The 20,929-nt window shown below is 52.2% G+C and overlaps 2 protein-coding genes across 3 annotated transcripts in view; both read right to left on the reverse strand.

Annotated features, from left to right (window-relative positions):
- LOC144610936 (cytoplasmic polyadenylation element-binding protein 1-like) overlaps positions 1-20,929 on the reverse strand; it is a 191,239-nt gene that overhangs the window by 109,094 nt on the left and 61,216 nt on the right. The gene's annotated exons all lie outside the window — the stretch shown is intronic.
- The window catches only part of ap3b2 (adaptor related protein complex 3 subunit beta 2), a 115,119-nt gene that overhangs the window by 14,998 nt on the left and 79,192 nt on the right, over positions 1-20,929 (reverse strand). For both annotated transcript variants that reach the window (XM_078429953.1, XM_078429952.1), the window contains exons 18-25: positions 16,892-17,003; positions 15,549-15,699; positions 14,527-14,689; positions 13,134-13,206; positions 6,684-6,793; positions 4,932-5,163; positions 3,656-3,740; positions 1,509-1,606 (exon numbers count right to left, since the gene is read on the reverse strand). In XM_078429953.1, the coding sequence (XP_078286079.1) occupies positions 1,509-1,606; positions 3,656-3,740; positions 4,932-5,163; positions 6,684-6,793; positions 13,134-13,206; positions 14,527-14,689; positions 15,549-15,699; positions 16,892-17,003 (1,024 nt within the window). The remainder of the gene's footprint in view (positions 1-1,508; positions 1,607-3,655; positions 3,741-4,931; positions 5,164-6,683; positions 6,794-13,133; positions 13,207-14,526; positions 14,690-15,548; positions 15,700-16,891; positions 17,004-20,929) is intronic.

A 20,929-nucleotide genomic window follows, 5' to 3' on the forward strand; every position in this document is an offset into this window, starting at 1 on the left:
CAAAACTTTGAGTTTTGCTCATTTTTCTTGTTGGTTAATTCCCAGGACGTAGGGATTAATGTCAAGGCTAGTCTCCACTGCACATTAAAATCTCACCTCACGATCACCTGCTGGCTCAAAGCTTCAGGTGTGAGTCAGTCACACTGGCTGGAGACTGGAATCCTGTCCAGTCCAAAGCTATAGTAGATACAAGGATCTGCAGGTGCAGGAACCTTGAGCAAAAAACACTACGTGCTGGAGTAACTCAATGGGTCAGGCAGCATCTCTGGCGAATAAGGTGACGTTTTGGGTCAGGACCCTTCTTCAGGCTGATTGTAGTAGGGGGGAGAAAGTTGGAATGAGGAAAGGGTGGGACAAACCGGGGCAAGTGATAGGTGGATACAAGTGAAGGGAGTTAATTGGCATATGGCCAAGATGAAAAGGAGAGGATAAACCATGAGATAAGGAGAGAAGGTACATGAAATGTGGGGTTTTATGCTTTCTCCCCCCTATTACAATCAGTCTGGAGAAGGGTCCTGACTTGAAACATTGTGGATCCATGTCCTCAGGCTGCCTGACCTGCTGAGTTACTCCAGCACTTTGTGCCTCTTTTTGGTAAAGCAGCATCTGCAGTTCCTCTTGTTGACGGAATACTGACTGGCTGGTTTATGTTGGGTGAAAGGGGTTCCACCCGAGGAGGAAGCTCACAAGGAGTGAGGAGATTCCCCTTTGTGTTACCAGACCGGGGAGGGGAAATTAAAATCAGCGTGGAGCATCCGGAACCAGGACAAGGCCAGCATTCACACTGCGCCACAGACGCTGACAGGCTCCGCCCCGGGGGCGGAGTTGGAGTTGGATTGACGGGAGGTGGTCTTGGAGGGGAGGATGCTCCTCAAACTGCGGACAATACAGCTCACCCCCTCCATGACAAACTGGTCAACCTGAGGAGCACCTTCAGCAACAGACTGGTCCCACCAAGATGCAGCACAGAACGCCACAGGAGATCCTTCTTCCCTGTAGCTATCAGACTGTGCAACTCCTCCCCCTTCTGTCACTGAGACTGACTCACCCTTCTCTCCCCAATCTTTGCACACCCCCAATCCTCTCCACACGTCACTTTAATTTCATGTTTCGTGTATCTTGCAGTGTTTTATGACAGGTGGCAGATCAATTTCCCGCCTGGCATAAATAAAGTTCTATCGTATCGTATCGAGAGGTAATGATAGATAATAGAGACAATGGACAATAGGTGCAGGAGGAGGCCATTCGGCCCTTCAAGCCAGCACTGCCAGTCAATGTGATCATGGCTGATCATTCTCAATCAGTACCCCGTTCCTGCCTTCTCCCCATACCCCCTGACTCCGCTATCCTTAAGAGCTCTATCTAGGGGATAGAGGCCGGTTCCCGTGACCACCTCGACTGGAGTGGGAGCTGGGCCGGATGGAGTCCACCCTACAAACTGGCGCGAGTGGTGTTGACCCCGCCAGGCCTCTCCTGCTCAGACTGCCTGTCGCCGGGTAGACTCTCACCTTGCTCCTTCTTGAACGAGTTCTCGGTCATGAAGATGGGCGTCATCAGCTCCCCCACGGGCGGCTGGATCGACATGTAGAACTGCCGGGTCTGCGAGCTGCAAGAACCGGGGGACACCGTCAGCGTACGCCCACCCGCGACCCGGAGACACCCACCGTGACCGGGAGAACCGGGCGGGAAGACCGCCGTGGCCGGGAGCACCGGGGGAGACACCACGCCAGGATACAGCCCACCGGTAGCACTGGGGTAGACGTCCACCATACATGGGGAGATACCCGCCGTGACCGGAGCACCAGAGGGAGACTCAGCGCTGAGAGAACTGGGCGACACACCACACCAGGAGTGGACGCACCCACCGCACCGGGCACGGTCCCCATCCCACTCCTGCCCGCCATCCGCACTCCACCCCCGTCCCTCCGTCCCGAGCATTGCAACCCAACACCCTCTGCCTTGCCCCCCCCACCCCACACCCCACCATGCCCAGGAGTCCCACTCCACACCCTGTGACCCCCACTCTCTCAACCTCCCCACCCACCCCTTCTCCGCCCCACAACTCCCACCCCCCTGCCCCTCCTCCCACACCGATGGAACACGGGCGCCCACATTTGTCCCCAATCCCTCCAAACCTATCCGATCCCGGTATTTGTCCAAATGTCTCTTAAATGTGCAGGAAGGAACTGCAGATGCTGGTTTAAACCAAAGATAGACACAACAAGCTGGAGTAACTCAGTGGGTTAGACAGCATCTCTGTCACCGTCACCTATTTCTTTTCTCTAGAGACGCTGGCTGACCAGCTGAGTCACTCCAACGTTTTGTATCTATCTTCTGCCTTTTAAAGTGTAAGAAAATAACTGCAGATGCTGGTACAAATCGAAGGTTACTTCCCTCATCTAATTCCTCTGGCAGCTCATTCCACATACCCACCACCCTCTTAGTGACAAAGTTGCTCCTCAGGTTCCTATTAAATCTTTCTCCTCTCACCTTGAACTTATGTCCACTGATTTTTGATTCCTCGACCCTATCAATTCCCCTCATGATATCATACCCCCCTCTATAAGATTTCCTCCCACAGCCTCCATGGAATAATGTCCTAGCCTTCCCAACCTCTCCCGGTAGCTCAGGCCCTCGACTCCTGGCAACATCCTCGTTAATCTCTGTACTCTTTCCAGCTTAACGACATCCTTCCGCAAGCAAAGGAAGGTATCACAAAATGCTGGAGTAACTCAGCGGGACAGGCAGCATCTGTGGAGAGAAGGAATGGGTGACGTTTCGGGTCGAGACCCTTCTTCATCCTTCCAACAGCAAGGTGATGAGTACCGAATACAATACTCCAAATGCGGCCTCACCAATATCTTGGTTTAAAGAATCATTGGGCAAATTCCAATTCAATGCAGTCTTTAACTTTCTCCGCTCCTTCCATCGACGTTTTTCCCTGACCTTGAGAGCAAAGGCAAGTTTGCTTTCCTCTTTGACTGTTCCTCAGTGGGATCTCTGCAGAGACGGACGTGGGACTCACGGACCACAACTGGCACGCAATACTCCAAATACACCTAAGCAACATCCTACCAAGATTGACACAAAAAGTTGGAAGAACTCAGAGGGACAGGCAGCATCTCTGGAGTGAAGACGTCATCTGTACATGTGGCACTGAACCACAAACTATGGAGCACCTATTGAGATGTCCCCTATTGGAGCACCAATGCAAAGCTGAGGACCTCAGAGAACAATGATATTGCTAAGAGTTGCGTTCAGTTTTGGCTGAAACACAATATCTAGCATGTTGTGGACACGATAAGAAGAAGCTCTCTGGAGAGAAGGAGTGGGTGGCGTTTTGGGTCGAGACCCTTCTTCAGACCGATGCTGCCTGACCTGCTGAGTTACCCCAGTGCCTTGTGTCTATCTTCAGTTCAAACCAGCATCTGCAGTTCCTTCCTACAACATTCTTTGAAGCTACAACATCACGTCCCGACTGGTAAACTCCATGCCCCGGCAACACGTTTAAGCTAAGGGGAAGACGTATAAAGGGGACCCTGAAGGCTACGTTTTTGGGGTTTTGTTACACACACACATCGAGCGATTGGCTATTCCTCGCTGACAGGTCTGCGGGGAGACAGATGTACAGCCCAGGGACCTCACGGCCACTCACCACAGCTGGAAGTTGGCCGCCTGTGTGGAATCGCAGAAGTCAATGCCCATCGTCTCTGAGGCGACGTCACCGGGCTGCAGGACGTCTGTGGACGTGGACAAGAGGGACAACATCTCCTTAGAACAGACCATCAAGGAAGGAAGAGGATTGCATCCGCACAACGCTTCACAAGCTCAGGACATTGGCGGTTTACAACCGATGGTGGGTTCTAGAAAAGGCAGCCGCAAGGCTCCTGGGAGGGCAATGTAGCGTAAACCCAATCAACGCTTTCTGGGAAGATGATTTGGAAAGGATGACTACAGCACGGTGGTAGAGTTGCCGCCTCACATCGCCAGAGACCCAGGTTCGATCCTGACTACCGTGCTGTCTGTACGGAGTTTGCACGTTCTAACCTGCTGCAAAAAATGCTGCAAACCCTTTCTCTTTTATCCAATTGTGCCCTCAACAGTCTCCAGTCCCCCACCCCCCCACTCACTCTCCCACCCCCCCCCACACTCCCCCCACACACACACACACTCCCACCCGCCCCTCACTCACTCTCCCACCCCCTCACTCAATCTCTCACCCCCCCAACTCACTCTCCCACCCGTCCCCCCCACTCACTTTCCCACCCGTCCCCCACTCACTCTCACACCCCCCTCTCACTCTCCCACCCCCCCCACTCACTCTCCCACCCCCCCACTCACTCTCCCACCCCCCCACACTCCCCCCACACACACTCACTCCCACCCGCCCCTCACTCACTCTCCCACCCCCCCACTCACCCTCCAACCCCCCCACTCACTCTCCCAACCACCCCCTCCCCCACTCACTCTCCCACCCCCCCCACACTCCCCCCACACACACTCACTCCCACCCGCCCCTCACTCACTCTCCCACCGCCCCCACTCACTCCCACCCCTCCCTCACTCCCCCCACACACACTCACTCGCACCTGCCCCTCATCACTCCCCCACCCCCCACTCACTCTCCCAACCGCCCCTCACTCCCCCGAGGTGGGGTGTGGGTTAGAGACTGGCCGAGAGTCCCACTGCTTCCTCCCACATTCCCATCAATCCCGCGCCCCACTGGACCCCCACCCCCTCAGCCACACACCAGGGGCCGTTCCCCCCTCAGCCACACACCAGGGGCCATTCCCCCCTCAGCCACACACCAGGGGCCATTCCCCCCTCAGCCACACACCAGGGGCTGTTCCGCTGCAGGATATTGACTCCCTTTCCCTCCCGGAAGGTTGGCGTGTGGAGGGGAAGCTGAGCGGCGATCCCCGCCTGCTTACCGATCTCGGTGAATCCCTGCATCCTCATCCCGGAGTGCAGCTTGGGCTCGTTGACGTGGAGGTGGCGGATGTCCATGTCGGAGTTGTTGGTGAACTGCATCTGCACGGAGACCATGGCCTGGTCGGGGCTGAAGGGGCGCCGGTTGAAGTGGTAGCGCACCGACAGCCCCTCGCCCGTCAGGCGGTGCAGCAGCTCGTAGGTCTTCACGCGGCCCAGCGACGGACTCGACGCCTGCGGCGGGAAACATGGGTGAACCTCCCTCTCGCGTCGGACGCGGAACGGAGTCGCGGCGGAAACCGGGCGAGGAGTGCAAGGGCGGTCGGACGCTCGACAGGGGGCATCGCTTCCAGCGTCTTTAGCTGGCCATCCCCGCAACACAAGATGGCCAACGAGAAGAAGAGCGGGACGATAAATCGTGGGCCGCTCCAGTAGAACCAACACGCGGGAATATGGACTTTGGCTTAGTTTAGAGACACAGGCCCACCAGGTCCACACCGACCGGCGATCCCCGCACGTTAACACTACCCTACGCACACTGGGGACAATCTTTACATTTACCAAGCCAATTAACCTACATACCTACACGACAAGGGTTCCCAACCTGGGGTACATTTACCCCCCAGGGGGTACATTTGGCCGACCATTATTGTTATTTGAACTTAAAATAACAATGTTAAAAACAGTATTTGTTAATTTCCCCTTTGTCGGTTGCTTTATTATGGTAGAAGTGTAAACTCAAATTACTGAACAAATCAGAGTGGGGGTAAATTTCCTTTCGAAAGGTTGCCAGGGGTAAACGGGACGGAAAAGGTTGGGAACCCCCGTTGTACGGCTTTGATTTCTTGCTGCAAGTAAGGATTTCATTGTTCTATCTGGGACATTTGCCAATAAAACACTCTTGACTCTTGTGTAAGGAAAGAAACTACAGATGCTGGTTTAAATCAAAGGTAGACACAAAATGCTGGAGTAACTCAGCGGGTCGGGCAGCATCTCAGGAGAGAAGGAATGGGTGACGTTTCGGGTCGAGACCCTTCTTCAGACTGATGTCAGGGGAGGGGGTGGGTACTCTTGACCTCGATAAAATGGCTCCACACATGACTGCCCTGGATGCAAAATGAATTTCACTGTGCAATGTTTAATTGCCTGCGTGACAATAAATTGAACCACAGCCGGGAGCCAGGGGCACCTGGGTCACAACGACCGTGTTACTTACGCCCACTTGCTGGGCAGCACATTGGCGCAGTTGGCAGAGTCTTTCGAGATACAGCGCGGAAACAGGCCCTTCGGCCCACCGAGTCTGCACAGACCAGCGATCACCCCGTACACGAGGGACAATTTACAACTTGCAGCAGTCAATTAACCTACAAACCTGTACATTTTTGGAGTGTGGGAGGAAACCGGAGCACCCGGAGAAAACCCACGTGGACAAAGGGTGGTGAATCTGTGGGATTCATTGCCACAGAAGGCTGTGGAGGCCAAGTTAGTGGATATTTTTAAGGCGGAGATTGACAGGTTCTTGATTTAGTACGGGTATCAGGGATTAAGGGACAAAGTCAGGAGAACGGGGTCGGGAGGGAAAGATAGATCAGCCATGACTGAATGGCGTAGTGGACATGATGGGCCGAATGGGCTAATTCTGTTCCATGTGAACGTGTAAGTAAGTTACAGGAATGTTTCACTTTGTGGAGCCATGAATCAATGTGGCTAACCCACCTCCCAGCCCCAGAACCTTGAGCTACCCAAACACTCACCTCAGAAGGCAGGTTGGAGTTGGACAAGGTTAGTCCCTGCAGATCCAGGTTGAGACTCTTGGAGAACGTGTTGGGCGATGGAGTGGTTGGAAGGACTGAGGGGCCGCTGACTGTCAAAGGCAAAAAGTCGGGAGAGAGAAAGTTAACAATTAGGCTGAAGAAACATCGCTGCCACAAACACTCCCCTGTGAATAACTGTCCACGCACGGATACGGGCACACGAACACGGAGACACAGACATGGAGTCACTGACACCGGCGCATGGACACGCGAACACGGACACCTGGACACAGACACACATACACACGGACACACATACACACGGACACACATGGACACGGACACACACACACGGACACGGACACACACACACACGGACACACGCACACACACACGGACACACACACACAGAGACAAGGACACACACACACATGGACACGGACACACACACATGAACACGGGGACACACACACGGACACGGACAGAGACACGGACACAGACACAGAGACACGGACACGCACGCACGGACATACACGCACAGACACACACACACGGACACACACACACGGACACACACAGATGGACACACAGACAGACGCAGACACAGACACACAGAGACAGACAAGCCTGACCATGTGCAGTGACAGTGTAGAAACAAGGAACTGTAGATGCTGGTTTACCATGGAAAGACACAGTGCTGGAGTAACTCAGTAGATCAGGCAGCATCTCTGGAGAACATGGATAGGTTACGTTTCGGATTTGGAACCTTCTTCAGACCCGAAGAAGGGCCCTGACCTGAAATGTCACCTATCCATGTTCTCCAAGGGTGCTGCCTGACCCGCCGAGTTACTCCAGCATTTGGTGTCTTTTCATGCGCAGTGACAGGTCTGGATACACAGGACATGCCCCTTATCCTGACCTGCACACATCAACTCAGGCAACCGCAAAGGGCATTAGAGTTGACCAAGCTTTCATGATGGTTTTCAACAACACCCATCACCATCGCAGGTTTGAAATAATTGCTGATCCCAATAGTTTGAGAAATGACTCTATTAGAAATCAGTCTAGTTTGTAACATTTCAGAAAATCATAGTCATACAGTACGGTCGCAGGCCCTTAGGCCCAACTTGCCCATGCTGACCAAGATGCCCCAACTACACTAGTCCGTACGGAGTTTGTACGTTCTCCCCGTGACCTGCGCGGGTTTTCTCCGAGATCTTCGGTTTCCTCCCACACTCCAAAGACGTACAGGTTTGTAAGTTAATTGGCTTGGTAAACGTAAAAAATTTCCCTAGTGGGTATAGGATAGTGTTAATGTGCGGGGATCGCTGGTCGGCGCGGACCCGGTGGGCCGAAGGGCCTGTTTCCACCCTGTATCTCTAAACTAGTCCCACCTGCCCGCGTTTGGCCCATATCCTTCTAAACCTTTCCTATACATATACAGGTCCAAATATAAATGTTCTTATACAATCAATTTTTATTATTTGGTTTAAGAAATATTGATTGATATATTTATCTGTAGTAAGCTGATGAAGATGAAAATGAATAGAAGAAAACATTAAATTTTAAATTATAGTCAATATTATTACTTGTGAGTAAGCACATAGAACATGTGCAGCACATCAACAGGCCCTTCGGCCCACAATGTCCGTGCTGAACATGATGCCTAGTTGAACATGATCCATATCCCCCATTGCCTCTACATCCATGTGCTGATCTAACAGCCTCTTCAGCACCACTATCAAATCTGCCTCCACCACCACTTTCCATGCCCCACCACTCCCTGACCAAAAAACCTGCTCTGCTCATCTCCTTTACTTTCCCCTCTCATCGAAAAGCTATACCCTCTAGTCTTTGACATTTCCACCATGGGAAAACGATTCTGACTGTCAGAATCTAGACCTTTATTCCTTATTCCAAAGTGCATGACTGTACACTTGATACAGGGTGGCCCAGCGGTAGAGTTGCTGCCTTACAGCGCTGGAGACCCGGGTTCAATCCTGACTGCCGGTGCTGCCTGTACGGAGTTTGCGTGTTCTCCCTGTGACTGTGTGGGGTTTAGAAACATAGAAAATTGGTGCAGGAGGAGGCCATTTGGCCCTTCGAGCCAGCACCGCCATTCATTGTGATCATGGCTGACCATCCACAATCAGTAACCCGTGCCTGCCTTCTCCCCATATCCCTTGTTTAGCCCCTAGAGCTCTATCTAACTCTCTTTTAAATTCATCCAGTGAATTGGCCTCCACTGCCTTCTGTGGCAGAGAATTCCACAAATTCACAACTCTCTGGGTGAAAAAGTTTCTTCTCACCTCAGTTTTAAATGGCTTCCCCTTTTCTTAGACCGTGTCCCCTGGTTCTGGACTGCCCCAACATTGGGAACATTTTTCCTGCATCTAGCTTGTCTAGTCCTTTTATAATGTTATACGTCTCTATAAGATCCCCTCTCATCCTTCCAAACCCCAGTGAATACAAGCCTAGTCTTTCCAATCTTTCCTCATATATTTTCTCCAGGTGATCTGGTTTTCTCCCACACTCGAAAGACGTACAGGTTTGTAGATTAATTGCTTTGGTAAATTAAAAACTTGTAGATTTTCCCGAGGATAGTGTTAGTGTACAGGGTGATCGCTGGTCGGTGTGGAATCGGTGGTCCGAAGAGCCAGTTTCCATGCTGTATCTCTAAGGTCTACACTGTATGTCATTTCCCACCTCTTTTCCCATCGTTATGGTGCTTCACCTGGTATCTATGACTAAAGCTCAAAATCTAGTAAAATAAATGCTTGCCTAAATTCAGGAGATTGAAGTATTAAAATGTTATGGGAATCAAAAATTAAAATCTCCAGAACAAGAGGTCTGTAGTTGGTGTTGATAGAGACAAATTGCTGGAGTAACTCAGCGGGACAGGCAGCATCTCTGGAGAAAAGGAATGGGTGATGTTTCAGGTCGAGACCCTACTTCAGACTGTGATTGGCGTTAGTGCGCAGGGCTGGTTGCTCTGGAGCTGTCCAACGTTTCAGCAGCTGGGTTTCAGCACCAAGGACAGCGAGCTCAGGAAACCAACACTGTCCAAGGAGAGGAAGCAGTCCCTCTACGCAGGGATTCTGCCCCTCTCCATCGGGAACCTGGGGTGGAGGGTACTGCACCGAGGAGTCCCCTGCAACCTGTTCCTCGCGCGGTTCACAGACTCGCCAGCCGCCTGCCACTTTTGCGGGTTGGAAGAGTCCGTGTACCACGTGTACATGGAGTGTGTGAGGTTGCAGCCCCTGTTCCAATATCTAAAGGGGCTGCTCCTTGCCTTTTGGCTGCACTTTTCACCCACCGCCCTCATCTTTGGACACCCTGTGCGTAGGGGAGAGGGTGGGGGGGCTGAAGATGTCCTGGTTGGGTTGCTCCTGGGCCTGACCAAGCTGGCCATCTGCGAGTCACGGCGCCAGGCGGAAGAGGGCTCTGCCCGAGCCGGCTGCCTTCCCCTTTTCTGGGGTTACGTCCATGCCCGGGTGGTGTTGGAGATGGACCACGCGCTGTCCACGGGCACCCTGGAGGATTTCCGGGACCGCTGGGCACCGCGGGGGATTGGATGTATCCTGGATGGGGATTGTAATATAATTGTATAATAGTTTCAATTGGTATATTTGTTTGTATAGTATTCTGGTGGTGGGTTCTGTTTTGGTTTTATTGTATTGTATATATTATTTTAATATTTGAATAAATATTTTTGATTTAAAAAAAAGGAGAGGAAGCAGCACCCCAGGGTGTCCCAGAGACAGCCTCCCCCAGGGAGAGAGGGAGGGGAGGGGTGGGGAGGGAGGGGTGCTCCCAGAGTATGTGTGGGTGGGCCGTAATGGAGGAGATGGCTGCAATGGGCCTTTGTGGCCAGCTACACCTGGGAATGTAAAATGGGTCCAAAATGGCACCTCTCGGTGGTCTGTTCTGTACATTCTGTACTATACGGGGGGGGGGGGGGGGGGAGTTGTGCTAATGTAATATCGATAGACTTGCTTGGCAAAAGTGATAATAGAGAACCCATTGAGCCATTCCAGGAAACAGGAGGTGTACCAAGAGATTGAGAATCAAATCAAAACAGTGAGAAGTGACAATAGACAATAGGTGCAGGAGTAGGCCATTCGGCCCTTCGAGCCAGCACCGCCATTCAATGTGATCATGGCTGATCATTCTCAATCAGTACCCCGTTCCTGCCTTCTCCCCATACCCCCTGACTCCGCTATCCTTAAGAGCTCTATCTAGCTCTCTCTTGAATGCATTCAGAGAATTGGCCTCCACTGCCTTCTGAGGCAAAGAATTCCACAGATTCCCAACTCTCTGACTGAAAAAGTTTTTCCTCATCTCCGTTCTAAATGGCCTTATTCTTAAACTGTGGCCCCTTGTTCTGGACTCCCCCAACATTGGGAACATGTTTCCTGCCTCTAACGTGTCCAACCCCTTAATAATCTTATTTCGATAAGATCCCCTCTCATCCTTCTAAATTCTAGTGTATACAAGCCTAGTCACTCCAGTCTTTCAACATATGATAGTCCCGCCATTCCGGGAATTAACCTAGTAAACCTACGCCCTCAATAGCAAGAATATCCTTCCTCAAATTTGGAGACCAAAACTGCACACAGTACTCCAGGTGCGGTCTCACTAGGGCCCTGTACAACTGTACAACTGACTCTGGGGAAGAGCGGAAAGAGTCCTTGGCAAAGTCCTTTTCTCCTTGGGAGAAAAGTGGGAACTTTTGACAGGGAATGAGTAGGAAGTGATCCTGGGAAAGGAGCAAGCCATCTCATGTCATGAGTTTTAGTTTAGTTTAGTTTAGAGATACAGCACAGAAACAGGCCCTTCGGCCCACCGAGTCCGCACCGACAAGCGATCCCCGTACACTAACACCATCCTACACACACTGGGGACAATTTACAATTTTAACCAAAGCCAATTAACCTACAAACCTGTACGTCTTTGGAGTGTGGGAGGAAATTGGAGCACCCGGGGAAAAGCCACGCAGGTCACGGGGAGAACGTACAAACTCCGTACAGGCAGCACCCGTAGTCAAGCTCCTCTGGCGCTGTGGGGCTGCAACTCTACCAAGAGGAGTTGAGTATAGGAGCAAAGAGGTCCTTCTGCAGTTGTACAGGGCCCTAGTGAGACTGCACCTGGAGTACTGTGTGCAGTTTTGGTCTCCAAATTTGAGGACAGATATTCTTGCTATTGAGGGCGTGCAGCGTAGGTTTACTAGGTTATTTCCCGGAATGGCGGGACTGTCGTATGTTGAAAGACTGGAGCGACTAGGCTTGTTTACACTGGAATTTAGAAGGATGAGAGGGGATCTTATCGAAACGTATAAGATTATTAAGTGGTTGGACACGTTAGAGGCAGGAAACATGTTCCCAATGTTGGGGGAGTCCAGAACCAGGGGCCACAGTTTAAAAATAAGGGGTCGGCCATTTAGAACGGAGATGAGGAAAAACTTTTTCAGTCAGAGAGTTGTGAATCTGTGGAATTCTCTGCCTCAGGAGGCAGTGGAGGCCAAGTCTTTGAATGCATTCAAGAGAGAGCTAGATAGAGCTCTTAAGGATAGTGGAGTCAGGGGATATGGGGAGAAGGCAGGAACGGGGTACTGATTGAGAATGATCAGCCATGATCACATTGAATGGCGGTGCTGGCTCGAAGGGCCGAATGGCCTCCTCCTGCACCTATTGTCTATTGTCTACCGCTGCACCTCCCTGGGGAAGGACGGGAAACGGTCCTGGGAAAAGAGCAGGAGGTTTTCACAGGGAAAGAGTGGGCGGTTTTGTATCCCGGGGGGAAAAGCAGGATGGGATCCCGGCCGGCAAAGGCGGGAAGTGATCCTGGTCCCGGTGCTGTGGGGATGAGCGTTCGGCGGGCAGAGTTAGTGTCCCGGCATCTCCAGCAGGTTCCAAAGCCAGCACCATTTCCTGGAAAGAAGCAAAGCCTGGGCCACTACACCCCTTCAGAGAAGGAATTTCAACTAGAAATTGCAGAGTTGTGGACGCTGCCCAGTTCTTTACGCAAACTAGCCTCCCCCCTCCCATCGACTCCTCACAGTGCCTGGGTAAAGCAGCCAGCGGAATCAATGGAAGACACAGAAGAACTCAGCAGCTCAGGTAGAACATGGATAGGCGGCGTTTCGGGTGGGGACCCTTGTTTCAACATAATCAAGAATCAAGAATCATTTTACCCCAGGCACTCCCTCTACTCCCCTCGCCCATTGCACAGAAGATATAAAAGCTTGAAAGCACTTATCACCTGAATCAGGAACAGCTTCTTCCCCGCAGTTAGTCAGACTACTGATGACCGTTTCGTTGTCCGCACTGACCGTTTACAATAATCTTACATTGTTACACTCTTACAATAATCGCCATTAAAAAAAAAAAATCTTCACAATTAATGACATTTCTTAGCTGTTATCCAAGCTCTTAAAAGCCGTAAACTCACAGTCATCGAGGTCAAGGAGGGAGATTTCCTTCTGTTTAGCTTTGACTGATCCAGAGGGTAATTTGGCGATGGACTGGAAGGAAAGAAACAGGCTTGTCACATCCTGGAGCAAATCTCTCCTTCTCCCATTTCCGTTATGCCCCCCTCCTGCCCTGCTCCTTTTCCTGGCTCAGAAATCGCCTTTGGGCTGATGTAGACAGATGCAGAACGGAATAACAGATAGGGTTACTAACGGACAACACAGGCACGATGGGCCGAAGGGCCTGTTTTGGTGCTGCCCAACCGTGTTTGTTTTCATGGTATTCCTGGGGATCGCAGTGATTCCCCTTCCAATGTTATGATGAATGGGAGGAAGTTCACCTCAAAGAGACCCTCACGATGGCCTGACCCATCAAGGTGTCCGGCCCTTCCCAAAACCAGTCATGGAAATTCTACCCCACGGGTAGAGCTGCTGCCTCCCAGCGCCAGAGGCCAGGGTTCACTCCTGACCTCGGGTGCTGTCTGTCTGAAGTCTGCGTGTTCTCTCTGCGACTGTGTAGGTGGTCTCATTTCCTCCCACATCCCAAAGACGTGCAGATTTGTAGGTTAATTGGCCTCTGTAAATTGCCCCTTGTGTGCCGGGAGTGGATGAGAAAGTGCGATAACATAGTGTGAACGGGCGAGCGATGGTTAGTGTGGACTCGATGGGCCAAAGAGCCTGTTTCCATGCTGTGTATCTCAATCAATCAAATCCCCAGCTTCGTGTATGAAGGAACTACAGAGGCTAGTTTAATCCAAAGACAGACACAAAAAGCTGGAGTAATTCAGCGGAACAGGCAGCATCTTTTTTAGGGCGTCACGGCGGCGCAGCGGTAGAGTTGCTGCCTTGCAGCGAATGCAGCGCCGGAGACCCGGGTTCCATCCCGACTACGGGCGCCGTCTGTACGGAGTTTGTACGTTCTCCCCGTGACCTGCGTGGGATTTCTCCGAGATCCTCGGTTTCCTCCCACACTCCAAAGACATACAGGTTTGTAGGTTAATTAGCTTGGTGAATGTTAAAATTGTTCTTAGTGTGTGTAGGATAGTGTTAATGTGCCGGGATCGCTGGTCCTCGCGGACCCGGTGGGCCAAAGGGCCTGTTTCCGCGCTGTATCTCCAAACTAAACTAAACGAAATCTCTGGAGAGAAGGAATGGGTGACGTTTCTGGTCGAGACCCTTCTTAATTTCCAGCTTTACTTGATTCACGTTAGTGGCTGGACCTGGAGGGATTTGAACCCACAACCTCCAACATTAAAAGCTTACACTGGAACGCAGTACACGTGACAATATTAATCCCATAATCCCATTAGTCGTGTGCCGTGACTAACCGGGGCTCCCCTCGGATAATCTGAGCAACAGCTCGCCATTCCTCACCTTCCTCTTGTGCTTTTTCCCAGGATCTGAGTCCGAGTTCTCCTCTGGCTCCGACTCGGAGGAGCTGTTTTCCGATGAACTGTCCTCCGAGGAGGAAGGTGACGAAGAACTCGACTCCTCCTCTTTGCGCTTCTGCCCCTCGTCTTCGCCTTCACTCTGCCCGCTGGCAAACAAAACAGGGAGGTTACCACTCGTGCAGAAACAAGGAACGGCAGATGCCGGTTTACACGGACACTCCTCAACTTACGATGGGGGTCACGTTCAGAGAAACCCATCGCAAACCGAAAATGTCGTCAGTCGAAATGCATTGAATACACCTGATCACGTGGCTGTAAGCGTGCTGCGGCTCGCTGCCGTTGCCCAGCGTTTGCCCCATCGCAACGTCGAAATGTCGCAAGTCAGAGCATCGTAAGTCGGGGAGCACCTGGGTACCAGAGACAGACACAAAGTGGTGGAGTAACTCAGCGGCTCAGGCAGCGTCTCTGGGCGAAAAGGGATAGGGTGACATTTCTTCACAGGTCTGAAGAAGGGTCCTGACCTGAGTCGTCGTCTATCCACGTTCTCCAGAGATGCGGCCTGACCCACTGAGTTACTCCAGCCCCTTGTGTCTTACCTTTGGTACAAAACCAACATCTTCAGTTCCTCACTTCTACATTTTGACTGCTCGACTGGAATTCGTTTTGGTGGAGGGAATGGGAAGGAACAGGATTAGGAAGATCATGAAGGAAAGGAAATATAGCCTTGAAATTGCATCTGCCTTGCTGTAGATTTTAGTTCCCTTCTGCCCCGAGAGCCGTGAACTCCCTCACAATCTTTCAAAGATTATTATATTTTATATCACTAAACTTCTAAAACTGCCTGTATAGCACGGTGGGGGTGGGGGGGGGGTGGAGGGGAGAGGTGCGGGGAGGGGTGGGGTGTTTCTCTGAGTTTCTCTGTTATTTGGGACCTCCTTCCCTCGGTTACAGGAGGTAGCTGCCCCTTGCGCCTGGACCCCGCGCGCGGCACACATCCCCACCTACCTGTCCTCGCTCTTATCCCCGCGCTTGCACTTCTCCTTCAGCGCTTTCTTCTTCTTCTGCCGCTCCAACTTGCCCTCCTCCTCGCTCTCTTCCTCCTCGCTCTCGCTCTCAATCCCGCCGGCGCTCTCCGACTCGCTGGTGGTGGGGGACTCTGCGGACGAACGGAGATACCGGCCGGTCACGCTCAGCAGACGCCTCGGGCTCTACCCCGCGTCTCGGAGGGGCGCCGCGTCCACCAGAGTCAATAGACAATAGGTGCAGGAGGAGGCCAGCACCACCATTCACCATGATCATGGCTGATCATTCTCAATCAGTACCCCGTTCCTGCCCTCTCCCCATACCCCTGACTCCGCTATCATTAAGAGCTCTATCGAGCTCTCTCTGGAAAACATCAATCGTTCGACATTCCTCTTCTCCCAGGACAACCTCCAGCGTCAGGGCGCACAAAGGGAATTCAGTGGTGGGGGTGGGGGGTGGGAGAGAAGACCCCATGTCTCGTCTCTGCCCCTCCCCTCTCCCCCGATATTCCTTTGGATTCCCTCTTTCAAAAATAAACTTCTTAGAAATAAACAGTATATGCAAAACAAAAAACTTTGCAAAAACTCTTGATAAGTTGTCTGTCCATTCTAGTGTCATACTCGGTAGTGTTAGCACCAGTCTTGACCCTTGCCACTCATGTGGCCCTCTGGGGTGAAATCCCTTCCCTTGTTTGAGGGTTGTTCCCACCGGACTCTGCCCCCCCATGTCCAGCAGCGGAAGGACCCTAGACTGTGGTCCTCCCCCACAGGGCCTTGGCGTTGGCTGCACCAAGCTTCAGTGCGTCCCTCAGCACGTACTCCTGCAGTCGGGAGCGGGCCAGTCGGCAACATTCCCCCACGGACAGCTCGCTCCGCTGGGAGATCAAAGAGCGTCTTTCACCAAAACGATGATCTTCCCGCAGCACTTGATGCCTGTGATTGGGACATCTCTAACATTAAGATAAGACACAAAAATGCTGGAATAACTCAGCATCTCTGAAGAAGATGGCTTCATTTCACCTTCTTCAGACTGAAAAAAGGTCCCGACCTGAAAAGTCACCAATCCTTTTTCTCCAGAGATACTGCCTGACCCGCTGAGCTACTCCAGCGTTTTGTGTCTATCTTCGGTATAAACCAGCATCTGCAGTTCATTTTTAACATTAACATTAAGATGGTGGCTGCAGGCCAGTGCTTGCAGGCCAATGGATGTAATGTGCGGGGAGAGACTATACAGGAGCTCATGGCAGGGAGCACAAGGAGTAGGGAGGGGGAGAGACTCCATCACAACGGTGTGTCAGGCACCAGCAATGTTCATTCATCACTCACCACTGTCCGCCGACTCAGTGGACTCGGACTCTCCCTCCGACTCGGAGTAGAATGGTTTCTCCACCTTCTCCTTCCTCTTCTCTCTGCCGCTGGGCTTGGTCCATTCTGGGACCTGGGGGTGGTGGGGGTGGGGGAAGGGGTAGAAAAGAAAGAATCATTCCAGTGCAGGCCCCGGGAAAGGGAACCCCCAACCACATTCCAGGGTATGGATTCCGGACAAACGCGACCGCTGATTGTTGAACTTCGTGAGCCGCCGGCAGCAGAGCGGAGACAGGCCCGGACGGACACACTGAGCTGAGAGTTGATACATCTCCTGTTCCAGCGGCTACACAAACAATTACACTGCTGAAACACTCACCACCAGCTGGACAATGGTCCCAGGCTACACATCCTTTCATCATGCAGAGATTTGCTAGAATTGCTCAATTTAGTCAGTATTTAGTTCAGGGCCACACTCACCAGCTTGGCACACGACTAAATTGAGAAACAAGGAACTGCAGATGTTGGTTTACAAATAAAAGGCACAGAGCTGAAGTAACTCAGCAGGTCATGGATAGATGACAATTTGGGTCTGAAGAAGGATCTCGGCCCGAAACGTCAGCTATCCATGTTTAGTTTGGAGATACAGTGTGGAAAAAGAACCTTCGGCCCATTGACTCCACGCCCACCAGCAATCATCCTTGAACTAGTGTAAGAAAATAACTGCAGATGCTGGTACAAATCGAAGGTATTTATTCACAAAATGCTGGAGTAACTCAGCAGGTCAGGCAGCATCTCAGGAGAGAAGGAATGGGCGACGTTTCGGGTCGAGACCCTTCTTTAGACTGATGTCAGGGGGGCGGTGGGGGGAGGGATAGAGAGAGAGAGGGGGAATGCAGGGTTACTTGAAGTTAGAAAAATCAAAATTCATACCACTGGGTTGTAAGCTGCCCAAGCAAAATATGAGTTCAGTCTGAAGAAGGGTCTCGACCCGAAACGTCGCCCATTTCTTCTCTCCTGAGATGCTGCCTGACCTGCTGAGTTACTCCAGCATTTTGTGAATAAAATCCTTGAACTAGTTCTACCCTATACACTAGGGATAATTTACAGAAGCCGCTTAACCGACAAACTTGCATGTTTCTGGAATGTGGGAGGAAACCGGAGAACCCGGAGGAAACCCACACGGTCACAGGGAGAAGGTAGAAACTCATGCAGCAGCATTCTGAGTCAGGATTGAACCTGGGTCTCTGGTGCTATGAGGCATCAACTCCACCACCACGCCACCGTGCCATCTCCTCACAGCAAAACAAACGTAGGATGGCTGCAAACACTCTGCTGGTCAGGCATGCTCCTCTGTGGTTGAGGCACGAGACACAGCTCTTAACTAGCTGTACGCATATTCAAGGACAACTCAGCTCTGGTAGGAGAAGGGCTGCGGTCAGGGGTTGGGTAGGAGGGGGTCAGGGGGTGGGTAGGAGGGGGTCAGGGGGCGGGTAGGAGGGGGTCAGGGGGTGGGTAGGAGGGGGTCAGGAGTTGGGTAGGGGGGTCAGGGGTTGGGTAGGAGGGGGTCAGGGGGTGGGTAGGAGGGGGTCAGGGGGTGGGTAGGAGGGTGTCAGGGGGTGGGTAGGAGGGGGTCAGGAGTTGGGTAGGGGGGTCAGGGGTTGGGTAGGAGGGGGTCAGGGGTTGGGTAGGAGGGGGTCAGGGGTTGGGTAGGAGGGGGTCAGGGGTTGGGTAGGAGGGGGTCAGGGGGTGGGTAGGAGGGGGTCAGGGGTTGGGTAGGAGAATTCAGGTGGTGGGTAGGAGGGGGTCAGGGGGTGGGTAGGAGTGGGTCAGGGGTTGGGTAGGAGGGGGTCAGGGGTTGAGCAGGAGGGGGTCAGGGGTTACGTTGGAGAGACTGGGTCGGTTTGGGGGGGGCACTAGGGGCAGGTGGGGGAGCTGATGGGGTCGGGCAGGAGGGCTGAGGTTGTAATAGAGTTTGATCCACAATCTACACATCAGGCAGCTTCCTGGAGATACAAACAGAATTGATGTTTCACGTAGCAGACCCTTCCTCAGAACCAGGAATGCGAGATAAAAAGCATCGGGTTAAGTTACATAAACGTGCCGGGGGGGAGGGACAGACCGGGTGAGAGGGAGTATCTGCAATAGGGCGAGACATGCCACAAGGCATGATCCCCTTCTAACTGTCCTATCCATCCCCCTTGCCTCACCCTACCATAGATATTCCCTTTGTCCTGTCCATCCCCCTTGCCACCTTCTCTGCAGCTTTTTATCTGCCTTTGGCTGCTTAGTTTAGTTTAGAGATACAGCGTGGAAAGGGGCCCTTCGGCCCACTGAGTCTGTGCTGACCAGCGATCCTCGTTACACTAACACACACTACACTCGAGGGACAATTTACAATTTTTACCAAAGCTTATTACCCTGTAAACCTAGATGCCTTTGGGGGTGTGGGAAGAAACCGGGGTTCTCCAGTGACTGGAGAAAGTCACTGATGAAGCTCCCCAACCTAAAAAGTTGACCCTTGTTTCTCTCTCCACAGATGCTGAGTGTGTTTCCACTCTTTTCTGTTTGTTTCAGGTTTCCAGCATCTGCAGGTTTTGTTTGTAACTTTCACCCCAGTTGGCCGACAGACCGTTTTTAGACGGGCACTCCAGGATGTCAAAGCACACAGCACTGCAAACCCAGCACACTCACACCTCTTTCCAGTCTCCCAGCAGTCCGATTCGCATCTCCGTCTCCACGGACACGTTCTGTGGGCGGTATCGCACAGGAGATTCAGACGGCTGCCGTACCGAGCCACAGGGTCATCACACTGCAGAGCAACAACACTGGGGCCACTCCCTCCTCCTCAGGCTGCTGCTCCTGCACCTCTGTTGAAGCTGCAGGTAGTTCTGCTACAACGCTTAGCTTTTTTCAGTTTTAGAGATACAATAGACAATAGACAATAGATGCAGGAGGAGGCCATTCGGCCCTTCGAGCCAGCACCACCATTCAACGTGATCATGGCTGATCATTCTCAATCAGTACCCCGTTCCTGCCTTCTCCCCATACCCCCTGACTCCGCTATCCTTAAGAGCTCTATCTAGCTTTCTCTTGAATGCATTCAGAGACTTGGCCTCCACTGCCTTCTGAGGCAGAGAATTCCACAGATTCACAACTCTCTGACTGAAAATGTTTTTCCTCATCTCCGTTCTAAATGGAAACGCGGAAACAGGCCCTTCGGCCCACCGAGTCCGCACCAACCAGCGATCCCCGCATATTAACACTACCCCACACACACGAGGGACCATTTACACCAAGCCAATAAACCTGCATACCTGCACGTCTTTGGAGTGTGGGAGGAAACCGAAGATCTCGGAGAAAACCCACGTGGTCACGGGGGGAACGTACAAACTCCCTACGGACAGCACCCGTAGTCGGGATGGAACCCGGGTCTCCGGCGCTGCATTCGCTGTAAGGCAGCAACTCTGCCGCTGTGGCAGCTTGTTCCCGGTCCGCGGTGGGGGACTGAGGGTAGGAAGAGGGGTGTGTGGGTGCCGGAGGTCAGTTGAGGACGCGCCACCGAGAGATCAAAGAGGGACCCGGCATGGGGGGGGGGGGGGGGGGGCAAGAACAAAAGGGGACCTGGCATGGGGGGGGGGGGCAAGAACAAAGAGGGACCTGGCATGGGGGGGGGGGGGGGGGCAAGAACAAAGAGGGACCCAGCATGGGGGGGGGGCAAGAACAAAGAGGGACCATTGGGACCACATTGAACACTTTGTTGGTGCCCTACACGTGGCAACTCTTCGCATACCTTGTGTATGTTAAGCAAGACAAAGAATTTCACTGTGACTTGTCACGTGTGATAATAAAGTCTCATTCATTCATTCTCAACACAAATTAGATACAATGCGATCGATGAATTAGACTTGCATTATGCCGCTGAATTGGTTATAGTGGGAGTTTAATGCAGGATTAAAGTACTACTTAAAAGTTACTTTGGCAACTGACAAGAGAAAAAAAGCTGTCATGGTTAAAAAACAGTCTAGGCACAAAATCCTGTTTCTGTGTAACATCGCT

The sequence above is a fragment of the Rhinoraja longicauda genome, chromosome 38, assembly GCF_053455715.1.
Source record: "Rhinoraja longicauda isolate Sanriku21f chromosome 38, sRhiLon1.1, whole genome shotgun sequence".
In the NCBI taxonomy this organism is placed as follows: Eukaryota; Metazoa; Chordata; class Chondrichthyes; order Rajiformes; family Arhynchobatidae; genus Rhinoraja; species Rhinoraja longicauda.